General features: G+C 37.4%; 14 protein-coding genes and 1 non-coding gene across 17 annotated transcripts; 9 read left to right on the top strand and 6 right to left on the bottom strand.

The window, feature by feature from the left end:
- Nucleotides 1–149: 149 nt before the first annotated feature.
- Gasu_56920 (ferredoxin component (biphenyl dioxygenase, Rieske iron-sulfur component related protein)) lies at nt 150–1,074 on the top strand. Its single transcript, XM_005703148.1, has one exon. It carries the CDS (start codon nt 289–291, stop codon nt 916–918), a length of 630 nt encoding a protein of 209 aa, XP_005703205.1. The 5' UTR covers nt 150–288; the 3' UTR covers nt 919–1,074.
- A 15-nt stretch (nt 1,075–1,089) lies between these two features.
- Gasu_56910 (uncharacterized protein) lies at nt 1,090–3,143 on the top strand. Its single transcript, XM_005703147.1, has 5 exons — nt 1,090–1,451; nt 1,504–2,043; nt 2,093–2,398; nt 2,457–2,554; nt 2,607–3,143. Exons 1-5 carry the CDS (start codon nt 1,122–1,124, stop codon nt 3,040–3,042), a joined length of 1,710 nt encoding a protein of 569 aa, XP_005703204.1. The 5' UTR covers nt 1,090–1,121; the 3' UTR covers nt 3,043–3,143.
- A 70-nt stretch (nt 3,144–3,213) lies between these two features.
- On the bottom strand, nt 3,214–3,286 carry Gasu_nc0087. Its single transcript has one exon. It is a non-coding gene; the product is annotated as a tRNA-Arg (tRNA).
- Nucleotides 3,287–3,459: 173 nt separating this feature from the next.
- Nucleotides 3,460–8,171, top strand: Gasu_56900 (DNA polymerase III subunit alpha). The gene is made up of 20 exons (XM_005703146.1): nt 3,460–3,930; nt 3,981–4,231; nt 4,285–4,361; nt 4,416–4,562; nt 4,607–4,837; nt 4,889–5,147; nt 5,197–5,324; nt 5,379–5,468; nt 5,519–5,662; nt 5,718–5,786; nt 5,833–5,910; nt 5,955–6,119; nt 6,183–6,378; nt 6,432–6,589; nt 6,647–6,995; nt 7,046–7,299; nt 7,354–7,547; nt 7,594–7,759; nt 7,811–8,059; nt 8,110–8,171. The coding sequence occupies exons 1-20, from the start codon at nt 3,518–3,520 to the stop codon at nt 8,134–8,136; spliced, it is 3,645 nt and encodes a 1,214-aa protein (XP_005703203.1). The 5' UTR covers nt 3,460–3,517; the 3' UTR covers nt 8,137–8,171.
- Nucleotides 8,172–8,179: 8 nt separating this feature from the next.
- Nucleotides 8,180–10,179, top strand: Gasu_56890 (phospholipid/glycerol acyltransferase family protein). Its single transcript, XM_005703145.1, has 10 exons — nt 8,180–8,305; nt 8,363–8,427; nt 8,478–8,586; nt 8,639–8,762; nt 8,814–8,931; nt 8,981–9,103; nt 9,149–9,394; nt 9,451–9,603; nt 9,663–9,835; nt 9,888–10,179. The coding sequence occupies exons 1-10, from the start codon at nt 8,197–8,199 to the stop codon at nt 9,964–9,966; spliced, it is 1,299 nt and encodes a 432-aa protein (XP_005703202.1). The 5' UTR covers nt 8,180–8,196; the 3' UTR covers nt 9,967–10,179.
- Nucleotides 10,180–10,329: 150 nt separating this feature from the next.
- Gasu_56880 (hypothetical protein) lies at nt 10,330–11,844 on the top strand. Of its 2 annotated transcripts, XM_005703144.1 has the most exons (4): nt 10,330–10,334; nt 10,416–10,756; nt 10,806–11,287; nt 11,348–11,844. In XM_005703144.1, the coding sequence occupies exons 2-4, from the start codon at nt 10,487–10,489 to the stop codon at nt 11,814–11,816; spliced, it is 1,221 nt and encodes a 406-aa protein (XP_005703201.1). In that variant the 5' UTR covers nt 10,330–10,334; nt 10,416–10,486; the 3' UTR covers nt 11,817–11,844. The 2 variants fall into 2 exon arrangements, with proteins under 2 accessions (XP_005703201.1, XP_005703200.1); XM_005703143.1 differs by lacking the exon at nt 10,330–10,334 and having other exon boundaries at nt 10,380–10,756.
- A 4-nt stretch (nt 11,845–11,848) lies between these two features.
- Gasu_56870 (aarF domain-containing kinase) lies at nt 11,849–14,299 on the bottom strand. Its single transcript, XM_005703142.1, has 4 exons — nt 13,547–14,299; nt 12,999–13,500; nt 12,413–12,951; nt 11,849–12,360 (listed from the first exon to the last, which is right to left on the bottom strand). Exons 1-4 carry the CDS (start codon nt 14,237–14,239, stop codon nt 11,896–11,898), a joined length of 2,199 nt encoding a protein of 732 aa, XP_005703199.1. The 5' UTR covers nt 14,240–14,299; the 3' UTR covers nt 11,849–11,895.
- Nucleotides 14,300–14,369: 70 nt separating this feature from the next.
- Gasu_56860 (PsbB mRNA maturation factor Mbb1) lies at nt 14,370–16,004 on the top strand. Its single transcript, XM_005703141.1, has one exon. It carries the CDS (start codon nt 14,407–14,409, stop codon nt 15,961–15,963), a length of 1,557 nt encoding a protein of 518 aa, XP_005703198.1. The 5' UTR covers nt 14,370–14,406; the 3' UTR covers nt 15,964–16,004.
- Nucleotides 16,005–16,008: 4 nt separating this feature from the next.
- On the bottom strand, nt 16,009–17,749 carry Gasu_56850 (uncharacterized protein). The gene has a single exon (XM_005703140.1). It carries the CDS (start codon nt 17,730–17,732, stop codon nt 16,044–16,046), a length of 1,689 nt encoding a protein of 562 aa, XP_005703197.1. The 5' UTR covers nt 17,733–17,749; the 3' UTR covers nt 16,009–16,043.
- A 95-nt stretch (nt 17,750–17,844) lies between these two features.
- On the bottom strand, nt 17,845–18,759 carry Gasu_56840 (uncharacterized protein). Its single transcript, XM_005703139.1, has one exon. It carries the CDS (start codon nt 18,744–18,746, stop codon nt 18,003–18,005), a length of 744 nt encoding a protein of 247 aa, XP_005703196.1. The 5' UTR covers nt 18,747–18,759; the 3' UTR covers nt 17,845–18,002.
- Nucleotides 18,760–18,769: 10 nt separating this feature from the next.
- On the top strand, nt 18,770–19,471 carry Gasu_56830 (thioesterase superfamily protein). The gene has a single exon (XM_005703138.1). The coding sequence runs from the start codon at nt 18,877–18,879 to the stop codon at nt 19,354–19,356; it is 480 nt and encodes a 159-aa protein (XP_005703195.1). The 5' UTR covers nt 18,770–18,876; the 3' UTR covers nt 19,357–19,471.
- A 58-nt stretch (nt 19,472–19,529) lies between these two features.
- Nucleotides 19,530–21,674, top strand: Gasu_56820 (glutamate N-acetyltransferase). 2 transcript variants are annotated; one of them, XM_005703137.1, is made up of 2 exons: nt 19,530–20,258; nt 20,311–21,674. In XM_005703137.1, the coding sequence occupies exons 1-2, from the start codon at nt 19,538–19,540 to the stop codon at nt 21,210–21,212; spliced, it is 1,623 nt and encodes a 540-aa protein (XP_005703194.1). In that variant the 5' UTR covers nt 19,530–19,537; the 3' UTR covers nt 21,213–21,674. The 2 variants fall into 2 exon arrangements, with proteins under 2 accessions (XP_005703194.1, XP_005703193.1); XM_005703136.1 differs by having other exon boundaries at nt 20,311–21,284.
- Nucleotides 21,289–22,149, bottom strand: Gasu_56810 (glutathione peroxidase). Its single transcript, XM_005703135.1, has 3 exons — nt 21,750–22,149; nt 21,674–21,710; nt 21,289–21,623 (listed from the first exon to the last, which is right to left on the bottom strand). The coding sequence occupies exons 1-3, from the start codon at nt 22,032–22,034 to the stop codon at nt 21,319–21,321; spliced, it is 627 nt and encodes a 208-aa protein (XP_005703192.1). The 5' UTR covers nt 22,035–22,149; the 3' UTR covers nt 21,289–21,318.
- Nucleotides 22,150–22,228: 79 nt separating this feature from the next.
- Gasu_56800 (uncharacterized protein) lies at nt 22,229–26,509 on the bottom strand. The gene is made up of 8 exons (XM_005703134.1): nt 26,384–26,509; nt 26,189–26,338; nt 25,852–26,133; nt 25,490–25,806; nt 25,009–25,438; nt 24,629–24,953; nt 24,290–24,579; nt 22,229–24,240 (listed from the first exon to the last, which is right to left on the bottom strand). Exons 1-8 carry the CDS (start codon nt 26,483–26,485, stop codon nt 22,369–22,371), a joined length of 3,768 nt encoding a protein of 1,255 aa, XP_005703191.1. The 5' UTR covers nt 26,486–26,509; the 3' UTR covers nt 22,229–22,368.
- Nucleotides 26,510–26,599: 90 nt separating this feature from the next.
- Nucleotides 26,600–27,434, top strand: Gasu_56790 (transcription initiation factor TFIID subunit D8). The gene is made up of 5 exons (XM_005703133.1): nt 26,600–26,826; nt 26,875–26,954; nt 27,030–27,076; nt 27,125–27,196; nt 27,248–27,434. Exons 1-5 carry the CDS (start codon nt 26,691–26,693, stop codon nt 27,405–27,407), a joined length of 495 nt encoding a protein of 164 aa, XP_005703190.1. The 5' UTR covers nt 26,600–26,690; the 3' UTR covers nt 27,408–27,434.
- The last annotated feature ends 3 nt before the right edge of the window (nt 27,435–27,437 follow it).

Genomic DNA, 27,437 nt, shown 5'->3' with positions numbered 1-27,437 from the left:
GTGTCGTATCAAAGGTAGATTGAATATATTATATCTCGTTCACAAAGCTATCAACACTCCTACTCGTGGAGTCTATTAGAAGACTCAATAATAGTACTCATAGAATATAGAATCTTATTATACACAAGTTTACAAAATATGTTCAACATGACATTGAAATTGTGTTTCGCCAAGTCCACACCACACATTATTTTCTGTTGAAGAAAATCAGGAGATTTATATTGAGCTCTTTATTCTTATTTCCTACTGTTGGTGGGGGAATAGCGACTTGTGCTCATAGAAAGTAATATGAAATCTTGTCTCTTTGTTCAACCTTGTACCAGCTTTTCTTCAAAGATAACATATACCAAAAAGGTTGTTGTTTCTTCTGGTTTGAAAAGGCTTGAACTATGGAAGGGAAATCGTTCCTATGTGGTTGCTCCCTTTACAAAGGTTGGTGAAACGACAAACACTCCTCGTTATTCTATTTCCATGAAAACCGAGGCCTGGGTCAAGTTGGTCAAAACAGAGGAAATCAAACCGGGAGACTTGAAACCTTTCTTTGTGGCTGGTCAATCTCTGTTGGTAGTTTGTGACTATGACGGTCAAGTATATTGCACTGCTAATGTGTGTCCACACTTGGGAACACCTCTTGATCAAGGACTGATTGGTAGTGGGACTTTAATATGTGCGCAACATAGAACTTCTTGGAGGTTGTCTGACGGAAAGCTTGCTGGAAAATGGTGTCCTTATCCACCCATACTTGGGCCTTTATTGGGAAAGTTGAAGGTTCCTCAAGATTTGTCTGTGTTTCCAGTCAGAGAAATGAACGGTTTCATCGAGGCTCTTATAGACCTCGATGCAGCTAAAGAGTTTGAAAGTAATTACTGGAGAGGTATATTGGACGCACAAGGCAAGGCAACGGGTGGATATTATTAAATAGTTTTTCTAGTCGCTTTGAATAAAAAATATCACAATGGAAGGAGGAGAGTGGGGCTCCCTTTTGTTTTTCGATGAGTAAGAGGATGACAGGTTTTCTGTGGACTGTGCCAATACTCGTCCATCAACCACATTGTTTTCGTAAAACTTGTGTCCATAATGTAAAAACTTGGAGAAACTACACTATACATACTCACGTGACTATGTTGGAACCTAGTTCTTCCAGCGTTGGAGACAACAACTATGGTCCAGTCTCAGCAACAAGTGAAAAAGACCAAGAAAAGTTGAGCTCCAAACTATTAGACGAAAGGGTACGACAAGCACAAGAAAGAACAAGAAACTTGAAGCTATGTCTCTACACAAGGTTGGCAGAAAAACTTGTGGAAAAGACGGAATCCATTTTCAAAAAGATTGCTGAACGACAAGAAGCAAGTGTAGAAACCACTTCAGAAGAGTCTTCAACAACGGATGCTTTATATAGTTCTATTAAAACTTGTTTGAAGGAAGTAGAAAAGAGGAAAGAACTTTTACAGGTTGGTATGGAACCCATCGAGTAAACACTGACTCAAGTAGGGTTTATTATAGCAAGTGTCAACAGAACAAGACAAAAGGGCGATGAATTGCCTGGCCAAGTTACAAACTTGTGAAGTCAAACTTTTTCGTGTGTTGAACGATCACTTTCATATGGAGGATCCAAAAAGCACTCACGACCTGATATCCAAGAAGATGGAAACAACAGAGCATCACTCAAGCCAAGTAGAACGAAGAAAGATGCCTAGAATATCAGTTCCAATAAGAAAAGCAGCAGACCGCTTTTTGAGAACGGATGGAACGATAGACTTTGTAGCAATTCGAGCTTCGATAGAGTGGCTTTTGGATAGAATGACTGAAACTTGGGAACGGTTGAATGGACGTTCTGCTGAACAGAAAACAAATGGCTACCAAGTGTCACGTGATAAACGTCTTGTTTTAGATTCTGAGAGTATTAAGGAGACAAAAAAAAGGATTGAAGCTTTGGAGAAAGAACTTCAAGATACCAGTAGAGCAAGAGAGATGATATTAAGAAAGGAAGATGCTCTAGGAAAACTTAAGAAATTGAGGGAAATAAGAACTTTGGATGAAAAGGTTGTGTTGTGTCGCATTTGCTGTTTTCGAAGACTAATCGTTGTTTTAGGTGGATAATATAAGGAAAACATTAGCTATTAAGGTTATGCTAGTTGAATTGGAACGAGTATATATGCTTTTGCGTCAGGAAGTTGAACTTTCGGACGACTTTAATGAACAGGAGATTCTTATTGCAGCATTTGAGAATGCCGATATTCAACTTGCCAGACTTGGTGTATTTGCTGACTCTAATGTTGCATTACTTGTGAGCGATGACGAGCTTGGACTTGTGGCAGCCAATGTAGAAGATGTACGTTCTCGTCTTGGTTTAGAAACGGATGCCTATATAAGTGGTTGGGAATGGAACAAACTTCAGGTAAGTTCTTTGTTCACTAAAATGAACGAGAATAGATACATTTATTAATTTGCGTCAGACTTATTTTGTCGATGTTTGGAGAAAATCGAAGCAAGGCTTTGAATTTTATTCTCGAGGAACCAAGTTACTGGGAGGCGATATCATTTATGCAGTAAAGTAAGTGTTGTTTTGTGTCATTGCAATGAGAAGTGAAAGACTATTTGCGTAGACTGATTCGTAGAGCTGTATTCGGCTACACATTATCTCCTCGAGAGGTTCGGACTTTGAGACGTACAGGAAGAGATCTTTTGACTCTTTTTCCATTTACGTTTATCCTTATTCTTCCATTGACTCCCGTTGGTCATGTTTTAGTATTCTCGTTTATTCAACGCTACTTCCCCGACTTTTTTCCTAGCACATTTAGTGAGAGAAGACAACAAAGAATGAAGAGATATGAGGCCATTGTTTCCAACTTGGATGACTCTCATGACGAAGTCAACATAGAAGACGTATCAAAGCCTGTATATTCCAACGAATTGAGCAAGAATATTGTTTCAACCTTGTCACAAAAGAATGAAACGGAGGCCTATCCCGTAAACAGAAAACCAAGTGAAGATCCTTTGCGAACATTGCCCAGTTTGGACGAAGTACATTTGGCAGAATAAGAGTATGATAGAAATAGAATCAGAATAGGAAAAAGCAAGTACAGTTGAACCTCTTTTGGTATTAATGAAAATTGAATATAAAGAAATTCTGTTTGCAGATACAAACATGGCAAGTGGACAAAATTTTTCCTGAGATCAATCAACCACTGTTGTACAAAAAAGCAAAACAAACGCTCTACCCAGGACTCGAACCTGGAATCTCCCGCTCCGGAGGCGGACGCCTTATCCATTAGGCCAGTAGAGCATTCTAAAATAATAGCATTTTCCCAGTAGTAAAGAGTAGATAGAAGTCGAAATATTTCATTTTTATTGATCTTCAGAATTACGGTATCTATCTTGGTTGAATTGCTTCCGGTACTACTTGCTTATGAAACGCATATACTTTGAAAATGAACCATAGAAAATGGGAATGCCTATTGGTTGAGTTATTTTTACCCATCGCAATTTCGTGACGAGTCTCATCCGGCATCTTTCCATGAAACCTAGAACATGTTTCTGCTTATTTCACAACTTGGTACCCTGGAAGCATTGTGTGGTTTTGAAATATTCTTTTCGTCGTTCGCAATTTTATTATTGTTGTCCACGCCGTGAATTTCAGACGCTTGTCAAGGCCGTGGTTACCGATTCCAGTAAAAGTACTGCCAGTAGTTCCCGTGATCTTTTATATGCAGGCAACGTAACCAAGTTGAATACTTATGTGCCTTTGCATGTACATAGTGAATATTCGTTGCTTGACGGAGCTAGCCACGTAAAAGATCTTGTTCATCGTGCCAAGTCTTTGTCTTGTCCGGCGTTGGCGTTGACAGACCACGGCGTTATGTTTGGAGTAGTGGAGCTCATTGAAGAGTGCCTTAAAAGTGGAATCAAACCTATTGCTGGAAATGAAGTGTAAGTTTAACTTGTTTTTTATTGAATAGAATTGTGCTTATATTCACAAGTTATATTCTGAACGGTGATATATCAGTACAAGCAAAGAAGCGTCGATATCACCTCACTATTTTAGCCAAAAATGCTGAAGGATATCGAAATCTTTCCAAGTTGACTTCCATTAGTCATTTAAAAGGAGTACAACGAAAGGGAATCATGGCGAGGCCTTGTATCAGCAAAGACTATTTGAAACGTTATTCGGAAGGACTTGTCATTTTAAGTGGTTGTTTGGCAGGAGAGATTCCACAAGCTATATTAGCTGGTTCGTATTGAATGAGTTTTTATATTTGTAATTGTGAAATGTTGCTTTTGTAGGAGAAATGGAAAAGGCTTTGCAAGTTGCCAAATGGTATCAAGATTCCTTTGGTGATGACTTTTTCTTGGAGATCCAGGTATTGTTCGATTTTTGAGAGGAATATATGCACATATTAATTTTTATTTTGTAGAATCATGGACTAGAACAAGATAAGATTGTTCTTCCCGGTATTTATCACATATCGCAAGTTTTAGGAATCAAGCTTGTTGCCACGAATGATTCCCATTTTACTTATGCAACTGATGCAGACATGCATGATTGTTTGTTGTGTATACAAGTAAGTGCATTGACTTTATGAAATATTGAAACTAACGATGATAGACTGCTAAAAAATTGACAGATGAGAAACGAATGCGATATACTGGAACAGAATACTTTAAAACTTTTGAAGAAATGATTCAGTGTTTTGAACCCATTTTACCATTGCATGTTATAAGAGAAGCTTTGTACAATTCCATTCAAATAAGTGAAAGAATCGAAGACTACGATATTTTTGGAGCGACAAGATTTCCTGAAATGAGATTACCCGAAGAGTTTCAAGGCAAACCAGAGGTTGTTGTGTTTTCATAATGAGAAAAGATATGGACTGAGCAACTTATTTAGATATATTTGCGACATTTGGTGTTTCAAGGCTTGAAAAGAAGATTCAGCAATTCTTCCTTTGATAAAATGACCAACGTCGTCCATGACTTTCATTGTATACCCAATGAATATTTAGATCGTGTAGAAAGAGAACTTTTTATAGTTCAATCAAAAGGATTTACCAATTATTTTCTTATTGTTTGGGATTATGTTGCATTTGCGAGGCAGTCGGGAATTCGTGTCGGTCCTGGAAGAGGTTCTGCAGCAGGTTCACTTATTGGTATGTTGTTTTATATTTACTTCATAATGGGTCTTCATTAGTGTTTCAGCTTATGCTCTTGGAATTACGGATATCGATCCCATTAAACACGGCTTGTTATTTGAAAGATTTCTGAATCCGGAAAGAATGAGTTTGCCAGATATTGACATTGACTTTTCTATGAGAGGAAAGGATGAAGTACTGTTTTCAATCCATAGATTGATAATGTGACACTGGTCATTGTTTTTATAGATCATTCGTTATTTGAAGATGCGATATGGTGAAGAATATGTGGCACAGATAATCACTTTTAATAAGCTTGCTTCTAGAGCAGTAGTTAAGGTATGGCAATCACAGAATACAACTTTATGAATTCTAAAACAATATCCAAGGACGTTGGTAGAGTTTTAGGTTTTTCATTCAAAGAGACGGAAAAGTTTTCAAAAGAGATATTGGTGAATAGAGGAAAGCCTACTTCATTGGAAGCAATGATATCTACACATAGTCCATCCAAAGTATTCCGAGATTGGTATTTGGTAAGTGCTACATTTGTATGGGAGAATTGGGAATCTATATACGATATTCTTGTAGAATGATGATCACATTCGCCGTTGGATTGATCTTGCCTTACGAATTGAAGGAACTACAAAGAGTTATGGAGTAAGTTGAAAGTAAATCTTGGCCAATGTTTTGTAATGATTTGTAGGTTCATGCCGCTGGGGTAGTTATCTCTCCGGAACCTTTGAGTGAGTTGGTTCCACTTACACGTGGAAGTGATGGAGAAGTAAGTACAATATGGGAATAGAATTGTGGATTCAATTTGGATAGGTTATTACTCAATATGCTATGGAAGATATTGAAGCGCTTGGATTGTTGAAAATGGATTTATTGGGACTCAAGACCCTAAGTATTATAGAAGAAACACTTGGTTTGATTCGAAAGAAAGAAACTTGTTCGAATATTCATTTAGATGCCATTCCTACCCATGATAAGGTAATGCTCATGGTAGTTTTAGAGAGAGAGAGCTTTTGCCATATGAACTGAGAGTATATATAGTTAACCTATGAATTGTTGTCACAAGGAGAAGTGGACGGAGTATTTCAGTTGGATGCTTCTCCCAAAATGAAGCAAATCATTCGAGAACTTTGTCCCAACTGCTTGGAAGATATTTCTTCAGCTATTGCTTTGTATCGTCCAGGTCCTTTGGATGCTGGTCTCATACCTAGTTATATTAAGCGGAAGTTGGGTAAAGGTAATCATTCGTTTACTGTGCTTATGATTTCAAAACTCATGGAGTTGATTTAGAAAAGGTGGAATATTTGCATCCCATTTTGGAACCCATTCTTTCAAGCACTTATGGAATATTGATGTATCAAGAACAGATTATGCAAGTAGCTCAAGTAGTTGCTGGTTATTCCATGGGTCAAGCTGATATTCTTAGGAGAGCTATGGGAAAGAAGAAGGTTTGTTCAACAAAGGTTTCTTGAAGGTTTATATATTGTCTATACAAATATACTTAGGCTGATGCAATGGAATCTGAAAGGAAGAATTTTATTCAAGGAGCCCTAAAAGGAGGATATTCCCTTTCCTTTGCTGAAGAGCTGTTCGATCAGATGTCCAAGTTTGCAGAATATTGCTTTAATAAGAGTCATTCTACTGCTTACGCATATATTACTTATCAAACTGCTTGGCTAAAGGCAAACTATCCACAAGAATATTTAATTGCATTGTTTAATCATCATGAAGGTGATATGGATAAGATATCCAAGTTTAGTCTTTATGCAGCTCGAAAAGGAATTGCTGTATATGGACCTTGTATTCATCAAAGTTTTGTGGAATATACGGAAGATAATACGTCTTCTATGAAGGGTAAGTCGGACTCTATACTTATCATAGATAAGTAGAATGAATATGATTAGGTATACGAGCTGGTCTTGCCTCTGTCAAGAATGTTGGTCATGCAGCTGCTCAAGCAATTATTGAAGAAAGAGAACGAAATGGTCCTTTTCTTTCATTAGAAGATTTATGTACACGAGTAGAACACTCTGCAGTTACCAAACGTACCTATGAAGCACTTATATTATCTGGTGCTTTAGATAAGATAGATTCAAATAGAAATTATATGAAGAATATTCTAGAGCAACTTCTCAAGTTTATACAAAAGAAGCGAAAGGTTATTATTATATTCTTTGCTTTTGAATGCAACATATCAAATATTTCTTATTAGGCAATGAAAAGGAAGAGTACGAGTAAGAGAAAGACGAATAATGAGGAGTTGACTAGTTTTACTCCCACCATTTCCAAAGACGAGATAACAACAAGTATTTCAGATGCGATAAAATATGAAAAGGAATATGTTGGCTTTACTTGGCAGAATTTGTACAAACTTTTTTTTGACGCTTATCATTTGTTGAATCCCATGTAAGTAGATTGGATATGATTTTTGTATGTATTGATAAGTGGATAGTCCTTTGGTGGATGTTATTCGTTATGCCCATCCTTCGGATAGTATGATTCTTCTATCGGATGCTCAGTATGCTCAGTTACGTCAACAATTGGAAGCTATGGGAATGTTTTCTAAAGCTTGGAGTACTTTGGCTGATATTGAGAATAAGAAAGAAAAGAATATTAGAGTAAGTAGCCAATTCAGAGTTGTTGTACATGTGAACAACAAAGATGAGTAGTTTGTTGCTGTTGGTTTATTACAGAATTTGAGAATATTTCATACGAGAAGAGGAGATTGTATGGCAACTTTTGAGTTGAGAGATGCAACTGCTGTTTGTTTAGTAAGAATTTATCCACGGCCGTATTCTCAGTTGTCTCATCTTTTGATGGAAAATGAACACTTTGCTGTTCGTCTGCATTTGGATTGCAAGACAGGAAAGTCCAGTCAGTTGATTGTAGAAGACATGGCTCGACTAGCAGATATTAAGGTGAGTCGAAAGTTGTTTATTTAATTGTATTTTTATTATGATGAAAATAGACTATTCCGGAATATTGGGTAGAATAAAAGAGTGGATGAAGAATAAAGAATGAAATGATGAAAAGAATGGGAGATTCCAACAATACTATGACGGAAAGCTCTTCAGTCTTTCGTTTCTCTGATATGAGACAAGTAGTTTCCAACTTGCCCACTCCTTTAGAATCTTCCAAAGTGAAAATATCACGTCGTAACTTGTGTAAGTTGGATACTTGTAGAGTTTGGTTTTTTCACACGAATCACTCTTCTTTCTTAGACAGAAGCAATGCTCTAAAAAAGGCGAGAAATGCAGTATTTTCTAGTTTCCAAGACTTTTCTGTGGTAAGCAAACTTTCAAGATGGATATCAAAGTTGAGTTTACTGTGTAAGAGGACCCGGAAGATCTTGAATCGTTATCCTTTCACAAGTTGCAAGAAGAACTGGATAATAATTTGCTTTCAGACCTGGAGGAACCCAAACACCTTAATATTGTCAAATTAGGTATTTCTCTCTCTCTCTCGTTGTATTTACTACTTTACTTTGGAAATTCCAGTTTCTAGTTTGGTGATTCCATTCTTCATGGAAGGCATTGAAGATATGGTGGATGATAGCTTTACTAAATGTTTTCAAAGAAAGAAAGAATTTCCATGGAATTGGAACTTTTATTTGTTCTTTCCGTAAGGTTTTATAGTTGAGGAAAACTATTTCAATTGATTGGATTGCGATAGTTGGTTATTGGGAGCTATAATTCGCTACTTGTTTCTTTTTCCTTTTCGTGTGGTTTGTATTACAGCTTCCACTCTGGTTTTGGTTGTTCTATTGTTTTTGATCCATATCTTCATACGAGTAAGTTGGATTGACTCATGCTAACATGGACTTTGCAAATCATTTGTAGAATACTGCAACCAAAGAGAGAATTATTCAACGATATTTGGTGTTGTATGCAGGTGCTTGGATTATGTCACTTTCTGGAGTCGTTCGTTATCACGGCACTCGTCCTAAAAAGGGATCCAATAAGGTATGATGTCAATGAGGAATGATATAGAAAACTTAGGTTGGATAGATATTTGTTGCCAATCATACAACTATGTTAGATTTTGCTATTCTTTTACAAATACATCCTTTTTCAGTTCTTGGACAACTACATAATGGCTTTGTAGGATTTCTCCAAAGGTATATTTTAGATGAGCTACACTGTGTTTGGTTTCATCGTGATGATTTGCGTGATCGAGACATGGTCCGTAGACGTTTAAAAGAGCATTTGAAACTAGAATATGTTCCTCCACTTCTTATATTTCCTGAAGGAACGGTGAGTATTCAAAGTCCATGGCATTAGATATAAGTGTTCATATTGAGACATATTAGTGTGTGAATAATGAATATTGTGTCATGTTTAAGAAGGGTGCCTTTGAACTGGATGCAACTATTTATCCAGTTGCTATCAAATATCATAGAGAGTTCAGTGATGCTTTCTGGGACTCTAAATCAGAAAATTTTCTACAATATCTGTTTCGTTTGGTAAGTGATAGTTGAGAAACTTATAAAATAACGAGTATATCTATCTATCTATTTCATAGATGACTTCTTGGGCATTGGTTTGCGATGTTTATTTTCTTCCACCGGAAACCAAAGAGCCCGAAGAAACTCCTGAAGCCTTTGCAGCAAGAGTGAAACGACTTGTTTGTCAAAAGGCAGGTCTCGTGGACGTTCCTTGGGATGGTTATATGAAACATTTTCGACCTTCAGAAAGGTACTTTGTAGTTATTTTATCACATAGAATATGCTTTGCATTCTTTTTGTAGATTTGTTGAAAAGAGAAGGCATTTGATCGGCAGAGTTTTACAAGAACAGTTACAAAAGAACATTAAGCCAATGTCGTAATTCAAATTTGAAAATGGAATTTCAGTATCCACAACTTGTACGAGGTACCGGCAAAGACTCTATGGATGATAGTATTCTTTTGTGGCTACAACAAGAAGAAGACTCTGAAAAGTCTGTAAATGGAAATTCTATAAACACCTTGTTGACTCAATTAAAGCAAGTTTTGTCACAAGTTCAACAAGTTGCTCAAAAGATAAAACAGTCATCCTATTCAAGTGAACTGGAAAAGAAATTGGCAAAAACTTGTCTAGAATGGTTGGAGAGAATAAGAGAACAAGAAAATCAAGAACCAAACGAACACTTTTCCTCCCATATTTTTTCTCCACTACAAATAGCAAAAGAGTTGAGTGGACAAAGAGCCAATAGAGGTTAGTTTCTTCAAACAACATATTCTAGTTGATAGCTATATTTATTTATTTATTTATTTATTTACATATGTTGGTTCTTAGGTTTGGCTCTCCATTTGGAGTCTGTTATATCTGTTCCTTGCCCTACTCTCTTGGAAGAATCTTCATCTTCCATGCCAAGAGATTCCAGTGAAAGCAACTTAGATTGGGGTAATTTATCACGAGAATTGACAGAATTTCAAAGTATGTTCCATTCCAATATGTTGACAAGTATCAAATACTGTTTTATCATTATAGAGACAGTCAGTTCTTCTAAGCTATCTATCAATGTGATCAAGGAATCCAAGGATACCGACTCACAAGGTAAGAAAGCCATTCAAGTATTCGTAATATTAATTCTATTTCTTTGTGAAACAACTAATGAAATTACAGATTCTAATGAGGTATGTTTCTTTATATCCACTGAATGAGATACCCAAACTTGAAAGATAGGCATCTCATGCATTCTTGGACTCTCCTAATCTTTCTGCTCGATCTGCACAGTCTCACTGTGGTTACCAAAGATCCAATTCTATTACAACTGAACGTTCTCAACGTGATTGCATTCAAACATGCCCTCCACATCCTTACTTTCAGGATAATGCTTCATTTCATAGTAACGTATCTCTACATGGAGGATTTGGTTTGACGAGAAGATTATCGTTTACATCATCTAGAATAAGAAATGATGAGAATAATATAACAAAATTACCTATTGTGGAGCCCCTATTTGTTAAAACCAAAAAGGAATTGCGTTATTGGATGAATTGGATCAATCAAAATATTCACATGGAAGAAGAATGGGAAAAGAGAGTTTTGGCTTTGAGAAAGATTCGCTCGTTGTTGTTAGGAAAAAGTGCAGCAGGAAATGAAATGATGAGCGAATTTTTGAAAAATATAAGATGGGCAATTCAAAAGAATATCAACGACCGAAGGTAAGTCAGCAAAGTGAATGTTTTATTAGATAAGAGTAATCACGATTGGAAAATAACAAGGTCCATAGTTGTTCGAGAGACTTGTGAAACCATTCAGTTGTTATCCTTTCATGTAGACTCGAATACTTTTGATGTTCTCTTTTTACAATTCTTTGATCCTCTTTGTCGTAATTGTGCGAATACGATATTCGTCATCGCTTCTTGCGCCGATCAATGTATTCGAGAATGCATTAAGAATTCTTCAAGTCTTTCATTCCTCGTTAAACTTATTCAAGCAACCGAATCACTTCATGGAGTATTGAGACAAAAAGGTTTCGAATGGATTGCTCTCACACTGCAGCTAGTCACTCCACAACAGTTACAAATCGTACATAAACCAAGCAGAGAAACTTACTGGATCAAGTTGCAACGTGCTGTTGAGAAAGGAATACGTGATAAACTTCAACAAGTTCGTGATGAAGCTAGAAAATGTGAACAGAGCATGCAAATTATGCAAAACTTGGATACAAAGACTACTACTTTCTATTAAAAAACAGGCAACCCACTTTGTACCCCTTCGCTCTCATTTTACTACAACGATATCGTACAAAATTCTAATACTGCTATTACTATTTGGCAAATATTTCATCACCAAGTCGTTTCAAGTACATTTCCAACAACTTCCGAAACACTCGACGATTCCATCCAACTGACTCTTTTATCAATCGAGGCAACACATGTACAACTTCCTCTGTCATAAACGAGGCTGTAATCTTTTGCAACATCAACGGAGACACTGTTTCACTACCAACATTGTTACGGTCTGTTAATAGAAACATCACTGCTTGTTGCATGTTCTCCATGTAATAATAGTCCTTGGTTTCCAAAGGCTCTGCAAGTCTCATCGTCAATGGAAGTGGGATATAAGAACGAATAGACACAGGGAATGGTGCCAACAAAGATGTCCGCAATTGCTGCAAAAAGTGACGCAACCAAAGATCCAAGCCATTGGCAATTTCATCCGCTAAAAGATTTCTAATAACAGAACCCTCATCGGAAACTAAAAATTGCAAAACCTGTGACGTCGAAGCACCCTATTCTCAAGTTATGTGACACTTCAACACAAACATATATAATCACGCTTACCACTTCTGGAGGTGTATCGAAATCGACAAAGGCTTCTCCATTCTCTATAAAACCTTGCGCAGAGTCGACTAACACTCGCAATCTCTTAGGTGAGAATTGTCCATTCTTATACAATATTTCTCTCAAGGCTTGTTTCAAATAAGGCGAATCATCTGTTAAAAGTCGATTAGAAACGTAGGGAAATGCTTCCATAATCATCTTAAAATGAGGATTTCCAACCAATGCAATGCCTTCCAAGACGCTAAGAGCTCGTATAATCAACGCAAAATACGGAGGTATTTGGAATGGAAGTTCAAAAGTAATTTCCGATAATTGCGATGACAGTTTTTGAAAGTTGATATTCTTTGCGCCACCTCCTTGCAAAGCTTGGTCGAGAACAACACCAAGCATAGAGCCTATCCTTCCTTTGTCTACATTGTCTGGAAGAAATCCAAGAAAAATGAAATCATCCACGACTTTTTTATAGTCTCGATTTGCTAAATGAATAATTGCTGTTATCATTCGATCCATTTGAGACTTTTCAACTTCACTCATCAAACCTTTGAATACTAAGGAATTTGCAATTACATAAGCATTTCAAGCTTACCAAAGTCTAAAATAACTAATCTTCCTTTGTTATCGACTAGAAGATTTCCAGGATGCGGGTCTGCATGAAAAAACCCTGTCCCTAGTAACTGATTCAAAAAGCAGTTGACACCAACAGTCACCAATCTCCGAATTTCAGCAGGTTCACTCTTTGCTAGCTTCTTTCCATGAATCCATTCCATCGTCAAAACTCTCCTGGAAGTATATTCAAAGTATACTCGAGGGACATATACGTCAGAATTGCCCTGTAAGCCCTTGGAAAACCTCACAGCATTCTTGCCTTCATTCACATAATCCAATTCCAAATACATACTTCTCGACCATTGGTCAAGCAATGCTCTGTATTGTACTCTACTTGCTGTCAACTTCTCTTGTAAAATTTCCATAATGGCAGCTACTTTCCGCATGACATACAAATCCAATGTTACTTTCTTCAACATATCTGGTCGTTGTACTTTGATAGCTACCTCCTCACCAGTTGACTTCAACTTGGCGTAATATACCTAAAGAAATTACTCAAAGTTTAAACAGTAGCGAAAAAATACCTACTTGACCTAGAGAAGCAGCTGCAATCGGTTTCTCTGAAATTTCAGAAAAGAGTTTATCTGCAGATTTTCCAAGTTCTTCTTCAATCATTGCTAATGCTATATCAGTAGAGAAAGGAGGCACCGCGTCACACAACTTTTGAAGTTCTTCCATTGCAGCTGGTCCAACCATGTCTGGTCGAATGGATAAAGACTGTCCAAGCTTAATAAATGTGGGTCCCAGATAGGTCAACATTTCACGGAACTCTATGGCTCTTTCGGTCTCTGTCTCTCGAAGCTTTCCAGAGCGACTTTCCAATAACACTTTAATGAAAAAAGGTAATATTCGTGAGACAACTTCAAAATATCTCCTCCTTGACTCAACCTGTCTACGTTCCCAATAGCTGGTAATAGCTTGCAGGTTAAACACAAGAGGAAGTTGGTCATCATCCTCAACTTCGTTTCTCACCGCTTTTTTGGAAAATTCCTTCAAAACCTTTGAACTGTGTTCATCAATATTGGAAACACTGACTTTGGTTTCCGAGTCAGCGGGATACTGAACAGTACTTGTCTGCATTACACAACCGCGGTTTCCCGTTGAACGGAGAATCTTCTTCCCAAATAAACGAACATTTTTACACCCAGCACAATGATAAGATGGCAAACTAAAAGAAGTTATAATATAAGACAACGGTTGACCTGACTTTATTATAGCCATTCGTCAGCTCTCATTCCAACCAATCATTCACGACAAGTTACTCAAATCAAAATATCTCTTTGAGCTATTGAAATTTTTTATCTGGAGTTGAATATTTCGCTTGCCTATATCCGTGACTTTCGAAATAAAGAAAACTTGGCCTCCAACTGGGAAGCATTTGTTTTCCTATGTTTGCTGAAATAAATGTTCAAGCTAGTTCGTGTTGGATATTACCAGTCACTGCCAGAGACTCTTCTGCAAAGTTGAAGGGTATAGAATCATATAGGAAAAGATTTTGTGGCTGTTATATACCCAGTTTTTCTAGGAATAGACGAGAAAGAAATAGAGAGACTGCGAGAGAACGTCAGTTTGTGGACTTTTTCATTCCCACTCTTTGCATGAAAATGGAATATCCAGAATTTGAAAACACTAGACAGGGCAATAGTTATAGAAACGAAGATTGTAAGTTAAGAAAGGAACGGACGAAAACCTCTTACCGTAACGCTCAATTGGATCTGATGGCGAAAGACAACGTTTGTTGCCTGTATCCAAGCTGTTCAGATTTTTCTCACGCTCTGAGTGAGCAGAGAAAGGGTCTTATTTTAAAGGCTCGAGAGTCTTTCCAAAGGAGTGTGAAGAAGAATCCTGGAGACGTTCGTCTCTACGTTGCTTGGTCAAAACTGGAGTTTCAGGAAGGAAGGACGGAACAAGCCAGACGCCTATTACTTGCTGCTGAAGAAATAGATAATTCTAGTGCTCATGTGTTGTGTGCATTAGCTATTTTGGAAGAGAAGCTTGGAAGAACTAGTCGAGCCAGAGAAATATTTCGTAGATGTGTTGAATTGGACCCAAAAGATGGAGTAGCGTGGCAGGCATATGCGGTTTTTGAAACTCGTCAGGGAAAGAGTGACGAAGCTAGAGAAATTTTCTGTAAAGGTGTGCAACATTCCAGTAAATGTGCATATCTTTGGCAAGCATGGGGAGTATGGGAACAGAAAAACGGAAAGCTTCGAGAAGCAACAGACAAGTTTCGACTAGCTACTGCAGCAGACCCCAGTCATTGTCCTTCTTGGCAAGCATGGGCTATTGTTGAAGAGAAGTTAGGTAACATTGAGTTTGCTCGAGAATTGTTTGAAAAAGCTTTACAAGTAGACCCCCACTCGGCACCTGCTTTTCAAGCATATGGATTGTTAGAGTGTCGACAAGGCAATAGAGAGCGAGCGAGGATGTTATTTAAGCGTGGCCTTCAAATAGACTCTCAACATAGCCATTTGTTACATGCGTGGGCACAGATGGAAGAGTCCGCAGGTAATGTTGAATTTGCACGTCAATTGTATGACTGGGGTGTAAAGTCGGAGTTTCCAAAGTGTCAGGTAACGCTGAAATCATGGCTAAAAATGGAAATAAGTCTTGGATACTTTGACGAGTCAATGTCCAAATTATTAAACCTTCGTTCAACAGCCAACCAAGTTGTAGAAGAGTTGAGAATAATGAGAAAACTGTTAGAAAGTAGATCTGAGGCAGATATTCATTTATTTATGCAATGGCTGTCGAACAGAGCCCAACAAGACCAACAAATTTGGGCTCGAATTCAAAGTCGTTCAGAAACAGAAGGGCGTAAATTACAAAAATGGATTGAAAGGCGCTCCTCTGAAGATATCAAAGCATTCTATAATTGGCTTAAGCACAATCATTCTTCAAGTTTTTTACATTCCGTATTTATGCGTGAAACCGATAAGAGTTGAAGTTGATTTCTTTCATTTTGCTTGTAAATGGGAATCAGTGTGAACCAAAGAGGCGATTCTTCGAGTAGCAAATGTATGCACTACGACTGCAAAAGTCGTTCTAGCTTTCTAAATGCTATTTGTGCATTCTTCTCTAAAGCAGGATATTCACTTCTTTTAGCAATTTGGACTTGTTCCATTAATATCGATAAATAGGGCTTAACAGATTCCTTATCCAAATACCCTAAAATATCTCCCATTACTGACCAAAATGTATCCAATAAATACGAAGCCTTTGCAAATTCCAGGTGTTCAAAGATCTCCACCGATAACGGAATGAGTGCACACGCTTCTTTCGGTCTTTTCAAAAACAAAAGTCTCCATAAGCGAAGTCCTCCATCTGACTCTTCCCAAGGTTCCTTTGTACGACGATTGCGACGATCACATGAATGACCACCTTTCAGTTTGGGTGCAAGTGAACCGCATGAGTACATAGTTTGTTCTACATGGATTTCTCTGTCATTGTCATGCGCTAATTTGTGAGCGGCACCAAACTGAGTGTCTTGGAGTGTCTTTCGTAATCCATATCTTTCAGGATTCTTTGGTTGCTCCTTCACTCGAAGCATAAGTTGTGAACAATACTCAAATAGCGTATCATAGTTTAGTGAAACATGATTGTCTAAAGCCTCACAAGCTTTCACCAAAGCAATTGCAGAGTTTTCACGTACGCTCGAAATATTGTCTGTCAATGCATTCTTCCACAGTTCAACAAGTTTTTCCATTTCGATACTCTCCTGTACCTGCTTCGGGTATTTTGCAGTAACACTACCACAAACCACAGAAGCACAATCTCGAACTGGCCAACTTTCATCTTGAATGCAAAAGAACAGCGACTGTATAACTTCTTTAATATGCCTTTCCAATGCCTCAAACGGAAGTCTTTCCACTGCCTCCTCCATAGCATGACAGGCTGCCTCTCGAACGGAATGATTTTCTGCAAGAGTTTGAGATATATAATAGTCAAAAAATGACTCTGCCAATTCAGAAAGTGTCTTTAGACCATCATTCTGTAAGATTAGCTTCCATGACTCCAAACTGTATGATTTTACTCCTTCTGCAGCATAATGGCAATTCAATCGTAGTCGAGGAAGAAGAATAGAAAAATACTGGCACTTTCTGCTTTTCAACAATAGTAGAAATAGCCTGCAATTGAGTGAAGCTGCAAATCTAACTTGACTCCAGTTGTCTTCCATTCCAGATGCTATTATCTTGGCAACTATGTCAACAATTTCAGGTTCAACACTGTCCAACTCTGATTGGAATGTTTCTAATGTTGGATGCATAACATGCTGACAAGCTTCTCTTACGAAGCGATTCGAATGGCCATAACATTGATGGAGAAAACTTAAAAGCTCCTTTTGAAAAGAAACGTTGTTCGAAGGAGGTCCTTCTAGACTCTTGAGAATAGCTGCAATAGCTTCAAGGCTGGTTTCGAGGCAATTCACGATACGACTTTCAGTCAAAACAGAAAGGTTACTTTGTAAGCAACCTTCTTTTTCTGGTTTCGGTTCAGGCTCCGTATAGTTATCGGATAAAGCTTTCTTTGCAATTTCAAGAACCGAAAAGTATATAAGAGTGAATATGTCTGTTCCGAAAATGGACACCAACTCCGCGAGTTGCTTTCCGACCAAGCTTCGTAGTCTGCTTTCGGAAACTTGTGCCAAACGAATACAGGTCTCACTGAAGCGAAAGCTTTCTTCTTTGCAGACCAAGTCTGTTCTCCACTCCATTCTTATGCTTTCTTTGGAGGCGACATAGAGTAATATTTTTTCCTGAACAAGGAACAGGTGAAAAACAGGAAGCCAAGGGCTCCAATTGCAATCTTGTAACTGTCTTGAGTTGAGAAAAAATAACTGCTTTAATTTTCCCCCTTCAACCTGAGGCAACGACTGTTCGAACTGAATAAGCAACTTTTCTCTTTCTAATTGATTCTTGGACTGTTCCAAGGAGTCTAGTAGCTGTTTCTGCAAGTTTTTCATAATCTCTCTTATATACAATTATTATGAATACGGCAATCTTATCATTGGAATCAAACAATCCCAAGAATTTTCATTATTTCCAACTTTGACTGGCCTCTTCAAGTGTTCCACGATGCGATATTCAAAGTGCATGTAAAGTTCTGCATTGCGAGCCACACTCGTTTCCAAGTAAATGGGAGTCTTCAAATCGTCAGAAACTTTGTTAAGAGTTTGCAACAAAGCCTTGCCTACTCCTCTTCCGTGGAAATCGGGTCGAACCCCTATCATGGACAATAATATTGGCAAACTATTTTCAAGAGCGCGTCTTCTTGACTCTTTCTGCCAAGCACCAAATGCCTGAGCTCTCCGCTGCTGCATACTAAAAAGTCCCCAAAAGGTACTCTTTATAGTTAACAAACCAACGACATAGTCTAGATAAGATTCTTCACCTCGAGGGGCCGCTACACAACAAACTCCGACAATTTCTTGTGTTTCCAACTCTATGGCAAGAAGTACAAAACCTTTTCTATTACAAAGAAAAATTTCCCACTCGGAAAGAAACGAAAGAAACTGTGCAACTTTGAGTTGTTCGATTTCTTGTTGCGCAATATTGTCTTTAGTGTGTCCAGTTGCCATCCACCACATTCCAGGGTCGTTAAGAAACGCACTCTGAATAACTTTTGCAGCTTCCTCTTGGGATTTTACTTTGTTTCCACTTTGCAAACAATAATCTTCTAGTTCAATTAAAGCCACTCCTTCTGCTGCTATCTTTTCCCTTAGTATCATTTTACGCAAAGAGTCTCGAAGTTGTTTAATGGATACTGTATGTTTGTTTTCCATTGCGACGATCACTCAGACTTGAGCAGCAGTCCTATTCTTTGTATTATGAATTGTGGGCATTGCTGTGTCAAAAGGAATGCAATTTGGACGGTTTCTTCATACAACTTTATTTCGCAATGCTTTGCAGAATAGAAAATATTGTTCTGTGGCTTCTACTGCAAAGGAAGTTCTTGAGAGGAGAATGTGTGGGCTTCCAACTTTACTTGGTTTTAGGATAGTCGCTGCTGAGCGAGGTTCAGTTACAGCTTGTCTCGATCTTCGAGAAGAATTGTTGGCCGCTAATGGCTATTGTCATGCTGGAACAGTTATTACACTAGCAGATACTGCTTGTGGTAGTGGAACATTTTTGTCTCTGCCTTCAGGTGCAAAGAATTTTACAACAATTGAACTCAAGTCAAACTTTTTGGGTACTGCTACGAAGGGACAGATTAGGTGTCTGGCAAGATTGGAACACGAGGGCCGTTCTACACAGGTTTGGAGTGCAGAAGTATTTCGTGAAGACGGAAAGAAGATTGCTCTATTTCGTTGCACTCAAATGATGCTTTATCCACGTTAGCTATTGTTACATTGTTCTTGTGATGCACTCAATATCATTTAAAATGTTATTTCTCTCTTTCTCTTATTTCCCAACACGATGAGTATCATGTTGGAATGAACAGTTGTTTTTGTGCAATATGAAGACAACAGTTTTTATTTTTCCTTACCTGAAATTGGTACACTCTACGAATATACTATATATGAATACTATCAAAGAGCTGTGCACCGATGATGAACACAAAGACTTGAATGGGTCGTTTGGTAACGGCGTTCAAAAGTCTTCTAGTCATATTCAAAGAAAAGAGCATAACCATCTTGGGTCGTGGTTTTCTTTTACTACCGGAAATAATAACGGAAATGGAAAAGTGCCTACCAAAAGATGGTTTGACCCATTCTATCCCGATGAAGATCCACAGTTTGATGGTTCGTTATTCTTAGTTACACCGTTGGTTTTACAGTACAGGGGATCTTATGGAGAAGAGTTTGCTATTGTTGACAATCGCGACTTGTCAAAGTTACCTGTTGACTATGAGTGCTTTCCCGATATTGAAAGTCAAGAGTATTTATGCCATCGTTCTCTGAATAGGCAAAATCTATGGGAACAGATTACTTCAAGTCTGAGCACATTCTTTCTGCCTGAGGGTTTTCCAGAAAGTGTAGGCGATAGTTACTTGCAATATTCGATATGGCGTGGAATTCAAAATATCATTAGTAATATAAGCCAAGTGCTGAGTACTCAAGCTCTTTTATTAGCTGCAGGAGTTGGAAGGACCCATTCAGAGACTCTAGCGGCAGCAACTGCTTGGGCTTGGAAAGATGGCATTGGTCAAGTAGGAAGGCTATTTACTGCAGTTTTAGGTAATCAGTATGATGCTGATCCTAAACGTTGGCGACTTGTATCTGATCTCTTGTATGATATTGGTAGGAATGAAATATATTCATGACTAGGAGAATGTACTGAAAAGAAGGATAGGATTGAGTTTAGAGATATTGAGTCCGGCTTTTTCTAAATATTTTTTGTTTATGGCTGCATTAGGAAATATATCCAAGTCCATCGCATTTGCTATAGGAATTTCTTGTAGATATTCAGTATTGAAAACTTTTGTGAGGAGAGAAAATCTTGGCGAAATTAGTGCCAAGAACGATGCACAGAATGTGGTTACTGGAATGTTGGGAACTCTTATTGGTGTCTGGATGAGTAAGTGTTTACCAGCAGCTCCTAAAGTACGCTTAGGAGTCTTTCTATTTTTTACTGCCATTTATTCGTTTTTCAATTACAAGTCGATGCAAGTTGCAGAATTGACAACAATCAATAGACAAAGAGGAAATATTTTGGCACATTCTTATTTGATGTTTCAAAATGTACCTAGTGTGTCCATGAGTAACTCTTACGAAAGATTTGTTCCTTTATTTCCAACCGTGTTTCAGTATCCCCATGTGAGGTTAGGAGTAGGACTAACGGAGTTGTCGATCAGTATAGAAAAGATAGCCAACTACACTCGTCAGTTTTCGAAAGAAAAATACATTTTGAGTTTAAGCGACGGAGAAATTAGAGTTGCATTACATCGAAATCATGAGTCTGTTGATTTATTGCAGTTGTTATTGCATATCGCATTCATAAGGGACGAGATTCAACGCCGTCTTGGTCCGCAATGTACGATTCGAGATGTGAGTAGCATTGCGAAAGGAAAATGTAAAGCAACAAGAAGAAAATTGTTGCAAACTCTTGATGCTGCTTATTGTGAAAGAATAGTCACACAAGGCTTACAGTATGCCAAAGTTCATGTAGACTCGTTTCACAAATTGTTGAAAGAAAATGGATTCTCTACGACGACTATTCTATTGGCTCCCAAAAAGTGTGTTTTAATGTGGTAAATATTTATTGTTGTTTTGGAGTTCTAAAGGATCCAGTCGAGTCTCACGTGTAACATATCGCACGTTTGAGTGACACGACTTTCATACAGAGAATTCCAATGCCTTTTCATAGGCTCAAATAGGTTCGGATAGTTTTTTCCAACTCGAGCGGATCTGTAAATGGTGCAAAACGAGAAACTTTGCCTTGAAGATTGATTAAGAATTTAACATAGTTCCATTCAATATCTCCAGTATGAGAACTTTTCTTTAGAAATTGGTATACAGGAGATGCATTTGGACCATTCACATCGACCTTGTCAAAAATAGGGAAAGTTGCATTGTATTTTTCAAAAGCAAACTTTCTGATCTCTTCATTAGAAAACGGCTCCTGATGGCCAAATTGATTGCAAGGAAAGGCTATGACTGCTAAGCCTAGAAAATTTTGATTATTGTGTCTTTCTCTTGTACTATTTTGTCTTTACCTTTGTTGCGATATTTTTGGTCCAGTTGCACCAGTCCCTTGTAATTTTTATTTCTCAAAGCTCAAAGTGAGGCAACATTGGTAACGAGTACTACCTGATTTCGGAATTTTTCAAATGAAACCCATTTTCCTTCATACAATGCCTCCAAAGCATAAAAATGGGACAACTCTGAAGCACTCGACATCCCACGAGGAATTGTTTGTAATACAGTAAAACTTGTCAAAATTTGTAGAAGCCTTCTTCTACAAATATTCAAATGTTCCTTTTGTAGACAAGATATACAAACTTGTGGTTTGTTGTTTCGAAAATGGATTATCTTGAAAAGAAAGGTTCCTTGAAAGGCAACTACGAGATAAGACATGATCTCCTCCTCCTCCCACAAAGATTGACTCACATTATTGGATAAGGAATTACATTTACTATTGGCAACTTGTGATGGAATCTCGATAACCAGATGGACTGGTTTGTCTCTCTTACAAAGTGATATTTACAAAAACAGATAGTAAATGTTCTCACATACAAACCAATATGATAACAAAAGAGGGAAGATTGGCTCCAATGCAAGACTCTCTTCTAGAGTGTCAACTATTTATGTTTTCATGAAGGATTGAACCTATCATTATATGAGTGTGCAAAGACTTTTACAAACTGCCATCAAGAGATTCATTCCAATACAATCTTATATCACACCTACTCTACTTGTGAGATGAAAACAATCCTAAACCTTGTAAAATAGAATTCTCAATAGGACTGAAGAGTAACTTTTGATTGGTGGAAAACAATATCTGATACCAACTTTCTAATTGAACGAGTGCATCTATACTCGTAAATTGGCAACCAACTTGGTTAAGCTTTGTATCATGAAGTTCTATCCAAGCATTGTAAAGCAACTCCAGCAAACGATGCAGATACTTCTTATTATCTTGTGCCAGTAGACTGGATAAACAATCCATCCAAGTTTGCACCATTTGCTCCAAATTTCGTTGTGAAAGACCATATCTGAGGGAAGCATTTAGATACATTTCCTTTCCACTCGACAAAGCTTCATTTTGTATCCAAAAATATAAAAAATCCATACCAAAAGCTGCTTTCCAATCACATAAACCCTTATGCATACAATAATAACGCATATTCATTATGCTCTTCCCATAATCTGATGTATTCAATAACCAATCCAAATCTACTGACTTCCATGGCTCAATCAATCTCATCAACGATAAAACTGAAATGTCACAACCCGACTCATCTCCTACCATCCAAATGATTTGGTTTCCAATCCAGTTTTTGATCATATGCAGCATTGTATCTGTTGACAGCGTGGATGTTCTCTGATAAGATAAAATCAACTCGGTCCAGTTACCGAACCTAAATAGACAGCATAAATGTTCTACAGAAGTTAGCCGAGTTTCTATAATATGAAATAAATCTTTCCACCATTTTTGAATATTTTGTCTTATTTCCTCAGTGATAATATTATTCGACTGCGGTTGCTTCTGCAAGAACAGAAGGAGATTAGGTTGAATTTGCATTGGTCGATATCCAACCAACAAATCCCATAACATATAAAAACGTGCCATTTCCAAACCAACATGTTTCCCATCAGTCACTTGAATATTCTCCAAAAACTCATATAATAACCATTCTCTACAAGTTGAACTTATTTTGACACTCCATCGGCTCCAAAGTGATATCCAAAATGTAAAGATAGAAAGCTTCCATCCAAGTCTTGTGCATTGTTCCATCCAAGAAAGCCAATGTTGACTCAAAATAAACATCCACTTTTGCCAAAACATGTTGTGGAAAGGTAACACTTGACTATACGAAAGTATCCACAGTGAATAAAATCCTTGAGCCATCTTACTACTACCATCTTCTCCATTGACCAAACTGCATATAAAATTGAGAATATGGTTAAGACAACAACGAATAATGCCATATGGACATTGTAAAGTATATTTCTCCAACTGGTTGAGCCAAACTTGTATTGAAGGCATGTTAAATGACCATTTTCTTATGGAATGATCTTGTTCGATAGCAGACCATTCTAGCCTCTTTCGATATTGCCATTCCAGTTCAACAGCTTGAATCATAGTTGCCACTAGTTGATGAAGCGTCACTTCTGATTCTACTGACGAAAACCACATATGACAATCTTTAGAAAAATACTTTTCAAATAAGGTTTCAAGAAATAGATTCCATTGTGTCGGTTCTAAAATATGGGTAGTGTTTTGTTGAGATTGAACATTTGCAATGGAATGAATAGCCAAACATTTTTTCAACCATAACAACCATGTCTCCATAATACATCTCAACTCCTTGTGATCATCGATACTGCAATTGACAAACTTGGAACTGATCCAATTGAATATCTCCAAATATAAATTAGAATCCATCAAACTTTTGTCAAGCACATCTTTTCCATTATTCTGACTAGAAAGTATCATAATTGTACCAAGAAACTCTATCCATGCCTTCTCAAGTTCCCAAGAATCAGAGATAGAGCTGCAACACCATTTGTACAAAGTTTGAAAAGTCTTTGTGTGATCCAATAGTTTAGCTTGACACAACTAACAGTGTTTTGAGTCTTTGAATAAAGTATCTGCAATGAATACTTACTTGGCAAACAATTTTGATGCAAGAAGCTGCAATGTGTGGAACACAATGATTACTAGAAAGCGAAACAAGCGGTTGTTGAACAATGAAAAATAACGAATAGGCAACCCAAGTTGGTCTTTCTTCAACCAAATATTCGATCCAACTGTACGCTATCTCTTGCAATGGAGAGTTTTGAGGAAAATCTTCTATACAGTAAACAATTTCATCCACAACTGTTGTCTTCCAAGGTTCTCCTCGACTTGTAGATTCTTTCAGCATTATGGAAACGACCAAAGTATACAAATGAATACCTAAAAGAGTTATCACAATGCTTTCAATGAAGTAAGCAATCAGGCACACCTTGGTTTCCATTTCTAAGAGGCTTCTTACAGATACCTATAAGTGAAAGCAACCACTTATACAATATTAATGAATAATGGGACTCGACAGGACAGCTATTCAACCAACTCTGCAGCCAAGATCCGCTGAGCTTCCCAAATTGACAAAGCCATTCACGTTGGAAAAGAATAGGCAAAAAATTTAGCTTTTCAATACTATTAGCTTCATGAAAGAGACTGATAACTTGAGATAATCTGTCCATATTGTTGATTTGCCTAAATATGTGAGCACAACAGAGAGCAAACCACAACTGAAGTGTTGAACTACAACATGTCAAATTGTTATACTATGAAAGATGTAGTAAAAAACTTGTGTGTTTCCAAAAATTGTACCAAACTTACCCATTTCCTCAGCAATTTTTCCATTCCTTCTCCTTCCACTCGTAGGAAATCTTCCAACATATGAATACTAACCACCCATTTTGGAAAATAACGAAATATTTGAAACTTATCAGTTGGAAAAGTAAAATTTCCATATAACTGTCTACTCATCGGCTCTTCACTGGGCATACTCTTATCCACCAAGTTGCTTTGTTTGCATTTCCACCAAGTCTCTTTGAGTGAAGATATCCATGAGAGATTAGAATATTCATATTCAATAACTATCAAAATGACTTCCATCAAATACAAAGTACTTGTATGGGTCTTTTCATTTCCCATTTCAACAGAGAATACCAAGTCCAACAGTTCTTTCATTTGAAATGCTGCGCGAGTCTTTCCCATTCGAAGAACAACAAAAATGAGCCATATTGTCATGCACATCCAGTGATTCCTTCCAAAGCTAAACAATAAGAAATAAAATACTATGAAGTGGAGAACTTACTNATAGAAAATGGTCTGTTGCCACAGCTTTCTCTCCGCAATATTCTTGTGGCTATTTTCCCACAATGAAAGAATAAATTCTGGTTTTCCTTCAAAGCCTTGAGCCAATACATAATGTAAAATAAGTGCTCTATGGCTAATATCTCGAGAAGACTTGGTCCACAGTTTCTGAAGTAGCCCCAATTCTGCAAATGAAAGTAAAGAAGACTTTGGTTTGATAGCCAAGAGTCGCAGAACGATAACTAGTAAAATTTCTTTCTTCTCTGAAGAACTTACTTCGTCAAAGTAGTCATAAATTGTCGATAAAAAATAAAATATCTATAAAATTGTAAGAAAAAATAAACTTGCATCAATATCTTTCACCTTTTGCTCCATAGTCTTCTTATGTTCACAAAGCAACGTTGAAAACGGTGACAACAGCAGCTCCAAGCTTTTCAACTTTTCTTCTTGTTGATAGCTCATAAAATATTGACATAAGACATAGAATACTATATCTTCCAGAAACTGATTAGAAAGCAACCTCACTAGGTAGAAGTTTCGGGTATTCTCAGACTGTAAAACAAATATCAGTCCTATCAAGAAACTGAATAATTCTAAGGGCGGTTCTGTCAGGTCTTCTGAACACTTTTCTATTCCACTCAATATCTTTACATCAAAAAGTTTCGGTCAACGTTGTAGACAGGAACACAGAATAGCATACCTTTTCTGCTAAAATGTCTCTATCTATTTGTCCAGATTCTGAAAGTTGCTGTAAAAAGGCAATAGTTTCTTGTTTGGCGACGGAGGATTTGCTCTTGAAGCACGTAACAAACACACTTTGCAATTTATCCCATAAGATATTTTGTCCAGACTAGTGACAACGTCAAAACGTTTGTGATACGACTAAGCTACCTACTATCGAGTTTTCTAATTGGTGTTTGGCAGTTTCTCGTTCTATCAAAGGACTTCCACAAGTTAAAGTCCAAGGTTGGTGTTGCTCTCTATTTGAATGGTCCATCTCCTCTTGTTGCTCAATTGAAGTGTCGTTCATTGAAATATGATGCTGTGCTATATTATGAACAGTATGAGGAACTTTTAATATCTCTTCATTGCCCATATGAAAAATAAACTGAAGCTCTATAAAATCCTATTGACGAGAGTTGCTTTCCATTAGGCCTTCGTTGCATCTCATTATTTCGATCTTGTCGAAGTGAGTTGGGTCGATGGATCTGTTTGAAACGAGCCAAATAGAAAAGCTGTTGGAGTCTTTAGAAAATTATCAACCTGCTTTTCCAGACGCTCTAGTACGTTATTATTTAGCAAAATCAGGCTTTCAAACTGATGATATCCGGGCGGAAAGTAAGTGTCCTTATGAAGAAAGGAAGTCTCTTTACAGAAAGCATATAGGACTGGTTGCCCTTGCGGCACAAAAATTTGTGGCAGACGTTGCGAACGACGCACTCAATCATGTAAAGCTACGCCAGCAGGTAAGTACCAATCTCAAGACTTTTGAACTTGTTCCAAAATCCTTGTATTGACCGTTGTAAACTATTTTCCTATAGAGTCAGGCAACTTCCAAGAAGAGTAAAGAAAATGAAGTTATATTAACGTAAGAAAGGCAAAATATAAGTTTTTGGATACTTTTGACAACATCTAGTGTAGAAGATTTGTCCAAAGCCTTGGAAGAATATGGAGTTCATTTGAAGAAACCTCCCTACTATGTTGATAGGTAGTTTATTGCGTAGAAAGCTATATTCTGTATCTCTAAGTAATACTCTAGTCCTGTCGTTGGTGTTGGTTCTGCCAATCTGAAAAAAAGAAAGACTGAACAAGTTACTTCTGTGAAGCCAGAAGAAAAGAGTTTGGAAGGGAAGGAAGTCTTTAAGGAAGAACCGAAAGAAGAAGACAAGGAGCTAACACAAGAACCAGAAAATGTGTGATATTTTAGAAAATGGTAGAATTTGAACCAA

This window comes from Galdieria sulphuraria (assembly GCF_000341285.1).
Source record: "Galdieria sulphuraria unplaced genomic scaffold scaf_60, whole genome shotgun sequence".
Lineage (NCBI taxonomy): Eukaryota > Rhodophyta > Bangiophyceae > Galdieriales > Galdieriaceae > Galdieria > Galdieria sulphuraria.
This window is presented reverse-complemented; position numbering and strand designations above follow the sequence as displayed.